This window comes from Triticum dicoccoides, chromosome 3A, assembly GCF_002162155.2.
Source record: "Triticum dicoccoides isolate Atlit2015 ecotype Zavitan chromosome 3A, WEW_v2.0, whole genome shotgun sequence".
In the NCBI taxonomy this organism is placed as follows: Eukaryota; Viridiplantae; Streptophyta; class Magnoliopsida; order Poales; family Poaceae; genus Triticum; species Triticum dicoccoides.
Genome location: NC_041384.1, coordinates 44251497 through 44265683, shown reverse-complemented (window position 1 = coordinate 44265683; position 14187 = coordinate 44251497). Strand labels below are relative to the sequence as shown.

The 14187-nt window shown below is 47.4% G+C and overlaps 2 protein-coding genes across 2 annotated transcripts; both read left to right on the top strand.

Annotated features, from left to right (window-relative positions):
• Nucleotides 1-562: 562 nt before the first annotated feature.
• LOC119266960 (triosephosphate isomerase, cytosolic) lies at nt 563-3711 on the top strand. The gene is made up of 9 exons (XM_037548245.1): nt 563-718; nt 1306-1381; nt 1502-1625; nt 1929-2013; nt 2305-2437; nt 2904-2998; nt 3093-3171; nt 3270-3352; nt 3434-3711. Exons 1-9 carry the CDS (start codon nt 680-682, stop codon nt 3479-3481), a joined length of 762 nt encoding a protein of 253 aa, XP_037404142.1. The 5' UTR covers nt 563-679; the 3' UTR covers nt 3482-3711.
• Nucleotides 3712-5364: 1653 nt separating this feature from the next.
• On the top strand, nt 5365-9630 carry LOC119266959. The gene is made up of 7 exons (XM_037548244.1): nt 5365-5979; nt 7275-7566; nt 7678-8119; nt 8224-8323; nt 8474-8623; nt 8759-8869; nt 8948-9630. Exons 1-7 carry the CDS (start codon nt 5650-5652, stop codon nt 9308-9310), a joined length of 1788 nt encoding a protein of 595 aa, XP_037404141.1. The 5' UTR covers nt 5365-5649; the 3' UTR covers nt 9311-9630.
• Nucleotides 9631-14187: the final 4557 nt, after the last annotated feature.

Below are 14187 nucleotides of genomic sequence, written 5' to 3'. Positions count from 1 at the left end.
AAAGAGAGAAACGACCATTGGGAGTCTTAGAAAAGATACGCCCTTTGTTGCTCTTTCTAGAGCGTAATTTGTTTCGCTGAGACATAATTTTGATCAACAACCACTCATGCAATTTGGTGACATAAGATTGGTGTCATTCGGATTATTTTTCAAAATCATGTACCTATATGATTACAATTGTGTGGTCATAAAATGGTCAATGACTCCTTATCAAATCAATATACTTCATAGTCTAAAAATAAAAAAACAATATATTCCTTAAAAAATATAGAGGGCTTTGGAAAAGCCAAAGCAAATAACAGATCAGCAACAACAACATTTGTATTGTATATTATATTTCCCTCTTAGTCCCTCATAAAGAAGTATTGCTCTCTTGGTACACCTAGCTGTAATAAAACCAAAAAAGAAAGCTGTCCAACACATTTCTTGTTCCCCAATAATAGCTGTGTGCGCGAGAGAAACCCAGAAAAATCCGGTGGTGGCAGCGGGGCCCACCTGTCATGGTCGCCCGAGGCCGGCCGGCCTCATGTGGCCCTCCCTTTATATCCTCGCCCCTGCCCCCGCCGTGTCTTTCTTCCTCCACAAGAAGAAAAGAAACGCCACCAAATCCAATCTCGACCTCCCCCTCTCCCGTCCGCCCGTCGTCCCCAACCCGATCCGATCTCCCCCCTCCGTCGCCATGGGCCGCAAGTTCTTCGTCGGCGGCAACTGGAAATGCGTACGTGGTCTCGCCCCCCTGATCCCTCTTTATTTCTCGTCGTGGCTCCGTGTTGAATGGGGGGATGGATCGGCGTGGACGAATCGTGTGTCTGGGTCTTATTATGCGCTGTTTGGTGGATCTGGAGGGTTATTCGAGCGTAAAATCGGCAAGATTGTCCTTAGATTTGAGCGGTAGCTTCGCCGCTCTCGCTTCAGATCGGTGCGGAGATTAGCTGTTTTAGTGTGTGTGCCGGCGTTTTTTTTTCTTAATTGGGAAGGATGGATGCGATGGGATCTTCTTGTGAAGATCTGGGCGATAATTCCAATGATCTCGTCTTAATTGATCGTTGGATGCATCATCAGTTACCTGTGCTTATTTTTGGGGGTGATTAGAGCTATTATTACTGTGTATGTATGCATCTAGCTTGCAGTTAGATGGCACGGCATGTTATTTCCTGGGTCTGTAGGAGAAGTTCATCTAGGTTGAAAGACAGTTTGATCTCGCTAGCTGTTACCTGTTTGCAGCTAGTCTGGAACAGTTTAGTGTGAGTTATCTCTGATGAGTTGATTGCTTGATGCTGACATGGCTCTTCTTGATGTGTGCAGAATGGAACTGTGGAACAGGTAGAGAGTATCGTCAACACTCTGAACGCTGGACAGATCGCCTCTACGGATGTTGTCGGTATGGATGCCTGCCCTGTGCCTGGCCTTGCATGTTTTGGTCACCCTGTGTCAAATTTTGGCGACGCTTAAAGCTGCATTGCAGGATGTACTTATGGTTTTATTGGCTGATGAACTGCAGAGGTTGTCGTCAGCCCGCCCTATGTCTTCCTTCCCACCGTCAAGGGTAAGCTGCGCCCAGAGATCCAAGTCGCTGCTCAGAACTGCTGGGTGAAGAAGGGCGGTGCTTTCACCGGTGAAGTCAGGTTAGCATTCTGTTCTCTGCCAGTATGTTTTAATGCCATGGATTAACTGCTAACCTGCAAGGCAAACATATGCTGTCTTTCACTGCTACAAATTGTCATGTTTGCTTTAACACGGTCTAGAAATAGGGCTCTCGCTTCTAAACCAATGTTCATTTGTTTTGTTCACACATTCAGTATTGGTGTTAGATTTGTTTAGTGATTAATATCTAATTCAGATGAATAATTCTTATATTTGCATCCGTTTTTGTTTTGTTTACTCCATATTCAACTTATGTGTTGGTTCAAAACCTGTTGCTAATGCAGTGCTGAGATGCTTGTCAACCTCGGCGTTCCCTGGGTCATCCTTGGACACTCTGAAAGGAGGAGCTTGATGGGAGAATCAAGCGAGGTATGCTGCAGTTTACATCTATTCACAACATACCATTCATAAATCAGGTGCCTTTCCATTTAAATACAGTGAACAACCGAACTATGAAATACTGCTATTGGAAGACAAACGTAAAATATGACAGTATCACCAAACTGTAGAAAAATCACTCTTATTCTGATGGGGATTTCCTGCAATATATTTGGTGGATAATTCATTGCAGTTGATTTTGTTTTCTGAAAATAATTGCAATGACATGACTGATTTAAGGAGTTTTCAGCGCTAAATCCTCTCCTCTTTCTTGAATGGCAGTTTGTTGGAGAGAAGGTTGCATATGCACTTGCTCAGGGCTTGAAGGTCATTGCATGTGTTGGTGAGACTCTCGAGCAGCGAGAAGCTGGATCAACCATGGCAGTTGTCGCTGAACAGACAAAAGCAATTGCTGGTACGGACCTTTAGTTTGTGAACATGAACATACACAAATTTACCTTTGAATTGTTGTATCATTGTGTTTATATTCTCTTGAATTCTTTTACCATTGATCTTGATGGTTTGTGATGAATCGTCTCAGCTTTGGGTGTTTAATTTCCTGGCATGAAGTTTATGCTTGCAAAAGCTAGCTAAATTTGTTTCTTCATTGATGATAATTTTACTTCACAGCAGTTAAATCTTGATAATACTTTTAAGACTACAGGGGAGAAACAAACTCAGTAACTACCATTATGATCAATTCAGCATTGCTATTTGCTTTGAACATGCATAGCACAAATTGCTCATATCTGCTGTTCATGATTGGATGAATCCACATGTTATGCTTTGCCATACCTGTTTTCAGTGACCAACGCAGACTTTGTATAGAATATTAAAATATCATCTGAAAGTGTCGGCTGAGATGATTTTTTCTTTTACAGACAAGATCAAGGACTGGACCAATGTGGTTGTCGCTTACGAACCAGTGTGGGCCATTGGCACCGGTAAAGTTGCGACACCGGCTCAGGCGCAGGAAGTAAGTGTTAATGCATTTGAAGATTGATGTGTGCTCCTTTGATTCCAAACATATTTTCCATTGGCTAATACTCAGACTTGTACTATGTTGGCAGGTCCATGCCAATCTGAGGGACTGGCTCAAGACCAATGTGAGCCCCGAGGTTGCTGAATCCACGAGGATCATCTATGGAGGTAATGTATACCCATTGTTTGAGCACAAATGCCTCCTTGTGTACACATTTACTGCCAAGTCATCTTGATATCTGATTATGTGCGCCTTGTTACTTTAGGATCTGTAACTGGCGCAAGCTGCAAGGAGTTGGCAGGGCAGCCCGACGTTGATGGTTTCCTCGTTGGTGGAGCTTCTTTGAAGGTAAACAGAGAACACAAACAGATCATCATGCCTTATTTACCTGCACCCATATGACTAAATACTGTTCTCTCACTCGTGCAGCCTGAGTTCATTGACATCATCAACGCCGCCACTGTGAAGTCCGCCTAAGAAAAATCTTGATGTGGCTCCTCTCGGTGCGGAGGAAGACAGCGAAGATGAAGAGACTCCTTTTTTCTCCTGTGTTTATTATGTGTGTACTATGCTAGTAATTTTGTGGTGGAGCAGCTGCTACTGTTTTCCTCCCCCCCTGACTTGAGCTTGCAAGCCAATAATGATAATGTTTGCTACTGAACATATATCAACAATAATCTTTAGCTCCTCTTGTTGCTGTTTAATCATCTCTGCTTTTCTTCTCCAATGAATGATAATAATGTGTATCGGCTGATCGGTTGTGTCTTTCGCCGGTCACTCCGTTGTGTGCCGCATGTCCCGTAGGGGCCGCATGCAACTGCTCGTCCACTGCCCTAAGGGCCTCGAATCAAGGGATTTGTTCAATTGTTCTGAAGGAATTCTGACTCTTAGGATTTTTTTTCTACATTGGCTGTTTGATTCATAGTATTACAATCCATAGGAATTTTTCCTTTGGAATGGATTGAAGATGGTATTCCACAACGGTGGAGTAACAGCGCACTACAAGCGGCGATGCAAGACACATCAAGGAGGCTGCTGCGACCATCGTGTGCTGGAACTGGCGATGCATGTGCTGCAAGCGGCGACGCTAGGCGCGACAATCGGTTGGATGCTGGGACGTACTCCCTCCGTTCCAAAATAGACTTATGATTCAGAGTGGCAGAATCACTAAGCTGTGGCAACGAGTCGACCAACGTTTTGAAGGAGACACGTTCATGGGATAGGGGCAGGTGGTGCGGTCATGCGGAGGCGCGCACGACACACGTTGTGGGGAGGGGAGGGACGTGCATGCGCGAGCGGCTGACGAGAGTTGTGGGATGCTTCGGAGGAAAACCTTAGATCCGTTGGATCAGGCGATGAAGGCGCCTCACCTCTTCTTTTTTCTTGTGGGCATCGTCTCGGAGCCGGCCGCAACCTAGAGACCAGTGAATGGCGGCATCTTCGCTGCATGGTTTGCCGAGGCGGACGTTTTGAGGGCGTTGATTTCTGTTTGGCAAGGATGATGATGTCAAGAGGAGCTTGGGTCGCAGCTCGGCTTCGGTAGTCAGATCTTACCGACGTGTCTGAGGTGCTCTTCCGTTGGTTGCTGAGTTGCTTTGAAATCGGAGCTGACACTCGATGGTCGTTTGTGGAGGGCGCGTTTAGTGCAAGTCCTGCATATTCCCCTTGCGAAGCTCGTCATCAAAGTCGAAGATAAAGCTGTCGGTTGTTCGCGCGTGTGGCCAACTGTTGGCGTGTGGCCAGGTATCCATGTTGTGTGAGTTGAGTTGTATTGGTTTTAGCCCGGCTTTTTTTAATTAACCGGACAATTCTCACTACCTTCTTAATTAATGAAAATGACAAGTTTTTTGCCTTGTTTGAAAAAAAAAATCAAGTCGCGAGAGTCGTTCACCGAGCACGATCCAACGGTCCAGGAGGGGACTGGCTTTTGGGCCCTTTTAGCACTGCGGATGATGAGATATTTTTTCAACGTCTGTCACATGAACGCTGGCAACCAATCCTTGCACGGATCGATGCATTTCTCTCCGTGAAAGCGGTCGCGGGTACAAATTATTCTCTGTCACGGCAACACGGACGCTGAGCTGACAAAAGCACACAGTGATTTGTTTCTCTGGACGCAAGAAGAGAATTTCTTTGGTGCCTTGCGCCTGAAAACAAAAACGGTAGCAACGACGTGGAATCTCTTGCGACGCCTGCGCCGAGAAACACCAAAATATTTGCACGGACGGACGCCCGGATCTGTACGACGTGGGCGCGAAATTTCCTCCGGCACGGCAATGCGGACGTCGAGCCGCACAGTGCTCCGTTTGGAGCGCCAGGTCGAAAATGGCGTCCTTCCTTTCCGTAGGGAAACGGTAAGGTTTTCGCCTGGGCAAAGAAGAAGAGGGGTCACGGGCTCACGGGCGTAAATTCGCGGCCGTGCGTACGCGCAACCGCCCGGGAATTGAAGCCGCTCATATGCGTTCCATGCGCGCGCCGACGCCGAGCGAGTTGCCTTGCCGCCCGTTTCCGTGAAGCCCCCGCCCGTCCTCGCACCGCATGTGAATGTGATCGCCTCCGTCCTCCTCCAGTCCTCTACCTCTATCTCTATCGCTGGTGCTCCCTCCCCGAGAGGCAACCCGTGGCTTGCTTGACAGGGCGATTGAATGGGGTCGCCGACGCCGCCGCCGCCACCGACGCCATCATCACGGGCCAGCTGTTACTCGCTGCGCCTCCACCGGAGGCGGGCGGTGGCGGGTTTAAGAAGGAGGCCGCCGCGGGGCGAGATGAAGCTCATGTACTTCCTGATGGACGGCGAGGGGGAGGAGCAGCGGTGCCGGGCCGAGGAGCTCCGGCTGGAGGTGTCGGAGCTGGAGGCCGTGCTGGCCAAGGAGGAGCGCCTCAGCCGGGTCCTCCGCTGCTCGCTCCAGGCTGGCCGCCTGGACGCCGCCGCCGCCTGCCGGTGCTGCCTCTCCGCCCACCTCGTCCCAGCCAAGGTAATCGATTGTGCTTGGTATACTTCTGAATTTACCTCATTCTCACTTCATTCCTCCCATGTACTCCTAATTGATTGCACAAGCATGCATGTTTCTCAAGTTCATTTTCTCAGTTCACTACTAGATTACTGGCTTTTGGCAAATTTCTTGGAAGCTGCCACTGTTTTCTGTCACCGAGTGTAGGGCTGGACCAAAAGCTCGTAAACTCGCGAGCTTAACGAGCGCTCGATAGTTCGGCTCGTTAAGCTCGTAGCTCGCTTCTTAATGAACAGAGTCAATCATTGATTTCAGCTCGTTAAGCTTAACGAGCTTAACGAGCGAGCTAACGAGTTTCACGAGTAGCTCGTTAAGCTCATTAGTAACAACACAACACATATTTTCATTTTACGTGACAAACTCTTATAACATTTCAGCCCATCTATTCAATCTAATCGACCTATGAGACAACAAACTACTGCATTTCTTTTTATAGTTATCATATTTCGTCTTGAAAACCACATCTACACATTCATCCTGTATATCGTAAAACATTATAATATGTTAACGAGCGCTCACGAGCGCTCACGAGCTTAACGAGCTTCAAACGAGCCGAGACGAGCACGGTTTTCTGCTCGTTAATCTTAACGAGCTTAACGAGCCGAGCCTTAACGAGCACGAGCTTAACGAGCCGAGCTACTCGTTAGTCCACCCCTAACCGAGTGTAAAAGTGTTCCGAACATTCAGTCCCAACTCCGAACTGTAGAAACTTGAAGGCCATACAACCATTCAGGGGTAGTGATAGATTAACGGTGCAAGTGCAGATGCAACATCGCTCGCCGTCCATCACAGGACTGGACAGTCGGTCATGATCATGCCTGCTACCACCTCGTTGTCTGCTTGCCTGCGGTATTAGCTAGATTACGAAAAATACTTCCATGGACGGACGGATAAATGCTGTGCGGCATGATGCATACGGACATCTAGCTCGACAGGAGTCACAGGAGGACACTCAAAGGACTATTCCCAAATTGCACGCCACAATGCCGGATTTGTCCGCACATAGCCACCCCCCATTATCCCCCACACCTCATGTCCTAGGATTCCCGCCTGCCTGCCTGCCTTCTCGTACCTGACAAATCGCTTGATTGCACCTGTACGGCTTGCTTCACTAAGTGGTAACTTAGCTAAGCAGTTCATACACCATTTCTTCAGTAATTTTGTTAGGCGGCATGCTGATCTGTGCTCATACCAACCATAGGTGGTTCTGAAGTTCTGATCACTGCAAGTGTTGGTAATTATGTCGATTCTCGTTGCAGATCAGGGGGCTCCTCGCGGAGCTGGCGATCGTGGAGGACGAGATATTCTACCTCGAGAAGAAGGTCGACGACCTGCGGACGCGCCTCCTCCGGGAGCGCAACTGGACACATCACTGCATTCTTCAGCAGCAGCAGGATTGGCCGCCGGGCCGGCACTCCGTTGGCCGGAGGGAGCTCCATGGCGGCGAGCAGCTCCCAAGGCTGCCTGGTCCAGGCGGCGGCGGCGGCGGCGGCGATGGAGGAGGTCTCGAGCGTGAGAGCAAGGCCTCTGCTGGGTCTGTCTCTTCACAAGGTACAGATGAAATGAAATGTTCAGCAGACGCACTTTCAGAATTTATAGGTTGCTTAAACAGTTCTTGCAGAACAACTAGTTGATTCTGATTTTGAAATCTTTGGAGGACAGGCGAGGAGACTGATCAGAGCAGAAGAAGCAGCCACTCTTTCGAAAATCTTAGGCCTCCAGAAAGGAAAATCTGCTCGAGCAGTCCAAACAAGCTTTCGGAGGAGCTCATCAAGCTTACGGTGACCATCTTCCACAAGCTGAGCAGGACAACCAATCATGCAGAATCAGAGCTGGAGCTGAGCAGCGCGCCGAAGCTCAACATCACGTCCTGCATTGGCTCCTCCAGAAGCCTCGCCCCCAAGCTGTCGTCGTCGTCGTCGTCGAGCGACCGTGCGGCCCCGTCGCCCATCCGCTCCGTCAAGAGCCGTGCGGCAGCGGCCCCGGAGTGCGGCGGCGACGAAGGGGATGCGGCCGGCCCGTGCAATGGGTTTGTCGAGTTCACCCGGAGCTCGTTCGACTCCAGCCGCGTGCCGGTGTGCGTCGCTGACATCAAGAACTTGAGGTCAGAGTGTGAGAGAGACCCTGATCATTGCCGTTGCCAGAGGACGGACAAATTTTAATTTGTTGCAAATGTACTATTTGAAAAATATATTTTTGTTTCTTCAGAGTGCTGATGAACAAGCTGTGCACCGTGGATCCGAGCTTCCTGACCAACAAGCAGAAGCTGGCCTTCTGGCTCAACATCTACAACTTCTGCGTGATGCATGTACGGTTTTAAGCTGAGCTGATTGCTGATCAACACATGAACACCATTAATCAGTTAATTGGTGAATACAGCTTTGCATCATACATAGCCTGATATATATGATCCACGAAGAAATTAACTGTGAATTTTGCCATGTTATCAAAATTTCAGGCATTTCTTCAGCACGGTCTGCCTCCATCGCCGGACAAGCTGCTGGCCCTGCTGAATCAGGCTTCAGTGAATGTGGGAGGAAGGGTGCTGAGCGTCCTGTCGATCGAGCGTCTGTTCCTCAGGCACCCCCCTGCAGAAGGCAACAGGCAGGTAACAAATCTATCCAGCGAATTCCACATCAATCTTGTAACCTGATTGATGTTCTCGATCTTACGGATTAAGCAAATTACACAGTCGTATTATTGAACCTGAACATTTTGGATGTATGGAAAATTGGCTGAGAAGGGGATGATGATGGAGGAAGGGGAGAGGGACATGCAGCTCTGCTACGGGCTAGGGTACCCTGAGCCCAACGTCGTCTTCGCGCTCTGCAGGGGCAGCCGCTCCTCGCCACCCGTACGTGTCAGCTCGACCGATCGCCATGGCTAACTGTTATTGCTGAGCTTGACATGATCGACGACGTACGAAGTGCAGGTCCGGGTGTACACGGCGGAGGAGGTGTCGAGCGAGCTGGAGGCGGCCAAGGTGGAGTACCTGGAGCGGTGCGTCCGCGTTGCCGGCGCGAGGAGGAAGAAGACGAAGTCGAAGGCCGCGGCGGCGGCGGCGACGATCGTGCTGCCGAAGCTGCTGCACTGGCACATGCGGTGCTTCGCCGACGACGTGGAGTCGCTGCTGGAGTGGGTCCACAGCCAGCTCCCGCGCGCCACCAGGGCGCCCGAGCTCAAGAGGGCCATCAGGGAACTCCTCCACCGCGGCAGGCCTCCGGCGCCGGAGAAGATGGTGGAGATCGAGCCTTACGACGCCGACTTCAGATACCTACTGCCCCTCGTCGCGTGAATGCATATACTGCCGTGCCGTGTATATAGTAGTACGGATTAGGCTGCATATATATGGTGTGTCGTGCTGTCACCGACTACGTACGTGTTGCTGCGTATAGTTAAACTTAAACTTATTTTCCCCGCAAAAAAAAACTTAAACTTATTTTTTGTAGTTATTATTATATTTCATTATGTGTATATGTACGTGTGGTAGATGCATGAAGATATCAGATGAAGATAAATGGATGTTGCGCTTGTTGATGGCGACGCTGTGAAGAGGATACCTCATAAGCTTATGAGACATTTTTCAATTATACTAAAATTATAGAGGTTGTTTTATGATGCTCAAATAAGAGAGGATGTACCGTGACATTCTAGTAACCAGGAGTACATAAATCAGAATGTAATGAACCATCCATCTCATAGTAGTGACTCGACAAGCTTCAATCTGAAACACAAAAAAATTGCTGCTGAGCCGAGAAACATTAGACTTGGCTTAGCTTCAGATGGATTCAACCCATTTGGCCATCAGAGTACTGATGGAACGAGATGGGCAATACATTTCAACACTCCCCCTCACGTCTAGACTATTTTAGTTCTTAGACGTGGGTTTGATGTAGGCTGCAATTTTTTTTATAATACTGCGTTGGCAGGGTTTTGAACTCAAGACCTCTTGGCTCAGATACCATATTGAATTCATGCTCCAGCCAACTCATCCAAAAGTCCGAACTGATGGAGGAAGGCGGACAATATATTAAAATACTCCCCCTCACGTCTAAGCTATTTTAGTCCTTAGACGTGGGATCGATGTAGGTCGCAGAATCATTTATTTAATACTGTATTGGTAGGGTCTTGAACTTAAGACCTCTTGGCTCGGATATCATATTGAATTCATGCTCCAGCCAACTCATTCAAAAGTCCGAACTGATGGAACGAGATGAGCAATATATTTCAACAATCCCTTACAACATGCCACCAAATGTCTGCACTAAAGAATCAAACTACATGATGACCTTGCTCATCCCAGGTCCAAAAAGTCCTGGAAAGAATTTTGATTTATTCATGGAGCCTCTTGCGGAGGAATTTCAAAAGCTATGGAGGGGTGTTCTCACTTGAGACCAATATAACAGCCCACTAGCTGATTTCTTTCCGTGTGCTGTTATAATTTGATGCATCCATGATTATCCGACTTTGAACACTATGTCAGGGCGAACGACACATGGTTACAACGCATGTGTTCACTGTGACAAGAATCCGCTGTTATATGCAATACTTAGCAAGATATGTTACATTGGACACCGTCGTTTCCTTGCCAAGGACAAGCCGTGTCCTAAAAAATACCGAAGACTTGTGTCGATGCAGCTCATGAAAATCGTGATGCGCCAAAGAGGCTACGATGAGTTGCATGAGGAATTATAGAAGGCCAGAGATATTACACCAGGAAACCATCCTGATAATGGTAGCTGGAAAAAGAAGCGTGGCAGGGCAGAAGAGAGATTATTGTTTACCCACATGTCCACTTTATGGGACTTGGAGTATTGGAAAGATTTGGATATGTGGCATAATCTTGATGTGATGCACATCAAGAAAAATATATGTTACAACATTATCGGCACACTTCTTAATATTGAAGGCAAGACGAAAGATACCTTAAAATCTAGGATTGATTTGACACACCTGGGTATCAGATACGATTTGCAGGTGAGAGAAGATGGTTCATCACGGGATATGGCACCAGGTGTGTACGTCTTGAACAAGGTAAAAAGAAAAGAATCCTGCAAGGTCCTGTCACGTGTGAGATTCCCACATGGTTTTGCTTCCAACCTTGAAAGAAGAGTCAGTGCAGATGAAAAACAAGATACAAGGGTTGAAAACTCATGACTGCCATGTCCTACTTCAGGGTTTTACCTATTATCCTTAGAGGATTGGGCTGCCCTGACTTATACAGAGCAGTTACAGAGTTGATTCTTCAGGGAACTCCGCAGTAGAAATATCAGGATATATGTTGTGCAGCGTCTTAGACACAAGATACCAACTATCCTATGCAACCTTGAAAAAATACTAGCACAAATGCCCGTGCGTTGCAACGGGAAAAATTAAAATTTAGTGAAAAATTTATATGAAAAGAACATTCATCGAACATGCAAGACGGGTCGTTGTTGCTGAATTTGATCCCACTCCTCGCGTGATGCATTTGTCCCATCAAGTTTTAGTCAGCTTGACTATAATATCTTCTATATAGACAAAATATATGTGGTCATTAGATTTCTGTTGAACTACATGTTGAATTAGAGATTCATTTGTCAAATAGAAGTTAAATGTAAAAATCTTAATCACAAATGCTATAGAAGATGCAAGGACTCTACTTCGACAGATCATGAGATACTGATTAATTGTATAAACCTTTTGAGGGAGAGGGAAAGAAGATGCAAGTAAAGTAATACAACTTCTTGGGCAAATATCCAAAGCAAATCAACTACTTACAATATAGACTTGTGACGAGAGTCTCTGCAGCACGCTAGATGAAAATACTTGCCTCACTATAATTGTTCCTTTCAAATTCAACTATGCAGCCCACTATGTTTCCTCTAAAATTAGTTGCAACTATGAGATGTGTCCTTTTGTTCTATTTCTAAGCAAATAAATTGCCTACACATAACTGACCAGATATAGAAACTTGCGAGATACGACATCAAGTTGCATGTGTCACCTTTCTTTCCATGTAAGGATAGTTTCCTATAGGCCTTCTATCACAGAAACTTGTGAAATACCACTACGTGTTGCACCTGTTACCTTTTTTGCATTAGGTTATGTCATGCAAAGTTCTATTCTATTCTAAATCTTGCAACTTACAAAGTTACCATCCTAAAACCATCAGCTATTCTAATTTCAGTGGCTACCTAATTAACTACTCCTTCCGTATCAAAATATAAGATGTTTCTGTAGGCTCTTATATTTTGATATGGAGGCAGTACTATATACATTCCAGATGTGTTTGTGATCATGGTTGGAGTAGTTATTTCACAGAAGGATTTTTTCAAACTGTACTTCAAGAAGCTCGAAAGCCTTTAGTGCGATAAAGAATTTGGGATCTTTTGAACAACTGGACAAATTTTGAAGCTATAAGAACAAGAAAAACACTTGGGGTGTTGAGGTTCAGTCTTAATACAATCTACGCCAGAAATCTAAAGCCCAAATTCAGGAGCATTATTCCTCCAAATTCTACTTTTATTTTGGCTCTGTGTCGTGAAATTATAGTACACAGATGGATTTTGCATAATAATGAGAATAATCAGCATCAATTTCACATGTCTAACTAATAATCTGTAAAAGATCAGAGCACACAATATATACACCACAAAGAGATGAAAGGAGCGCCAGATCATCAGTATTACCTCCACTGCAATGAAAACATAACACAAAAGTATTAAAAACATAACAGACGCTGCAGTGCATACGGAGGTGCTGATGTGCTGACGGGAACTGCTAGGATTCAAGAACAGAGGGTTCCCCTGTTACCCCGACCATGGTGTGCATTAGTAGGTTTACCTGTGAGCACCTGCAACCTTGCGATGTTGATGGCTGAAGCATCATGGGCCCATGGGGAACCGAGATTGAGAAACAAAAGCAGGAGGTCGCCATGGAATAGGACTATAGGAAGACTTCATGGCGACCATATTGCACCAGGCGCGACCACCTGGCTCGCCGTTAGCGTAGCCACCGCCACCGTCTCGATGCATCGACGTGGCCACAAGCTCCCCCATGACTCGCCCATCCTTTCCGAGGAAGATCATGAGCTGGGACGACGCAAGACAACCGAATCGATCGCGTCATCAACCTCGGACCCCCCAACCGCCGCCGTCGATTTCATTACCGTCTAAGCACCTCCAACCCCGATGACCCGCTCTTCTGCATCCCCGTGTGCTCTTCTTCCTCTCCCCTCGTCCCTACGGCTTGCGATCGCACTCTAGCCAGCCTCACCGTTTTAGACAGAGCTCACGACCGCCATGCTGCACAACCGCCGTAGCCAGAGCAGGTTTCCGACACGTCCAAGCACGTAGGCGTGGTCCTAGTATTCCCAGGAACCCAACGCGCTAGCTAGCTCACTTTGCCTCGAACTGCTTCGCCGTGGCCGTTGCAACCGAGCTCCGTCGTCTCTCGAGCTCACCGCCGTTGCTGCTACAGGCCACCCTAGCACCTATCGGCTATCGCTGTGACTGTTCGATGCGCGCCAGCGCACAGAGCATTTTGAGCCCATGGGAAAACGTCCAGCGGCGACGACGCTGAGCGGAAGGGACGGGCCATGGAGGGATTGCATGAGGTGGGCGGGTCTAGGTGGAGCTCGGGAACTCCAGGTGGATGGGTCAGACAGGTCCGGTCGTTCTAGATCTGGAGCTCAGCAGCGATGGGAAAGCGGAGTCCGGTAGTAACCTGCAGGATCCTGACCGGCCGCACAAGCCAACGTCCGTCCGTGGTACGTGGGGCCAGCTCGTCCTTCCATTGTCTTAGCCCACCACGAGCTCCTCTTGGCATCAAATAGGTTCGAGGAGACACTATGGGATTGAAGAGGGGATTCATAGGATTATAATTTGAGCTGTAAAAGGATTCCTGGCCTTGTTTCAGGCGATTCATCCGACGTGAGCTTCTGGGGTATCCACGCCCAAACGGACCGTGACAACCTAGGAAAAAAACTGGTTTGTGGAGGAAGTATGAGACAGACGTGAAACAATCCTTCTTTCAAATCTCAGCCGTCAGTCTTTATGATAACGGTGGATATAAAGAATGACGTATGAAGAACTATGAAAGCTTCCGTCTTTTAATATTAGATAAAGATATCCTCCAGCCTTCTTTGATGTGATGGTGCATTTGGCTGTTCATCTACCCGATGAGGCACTA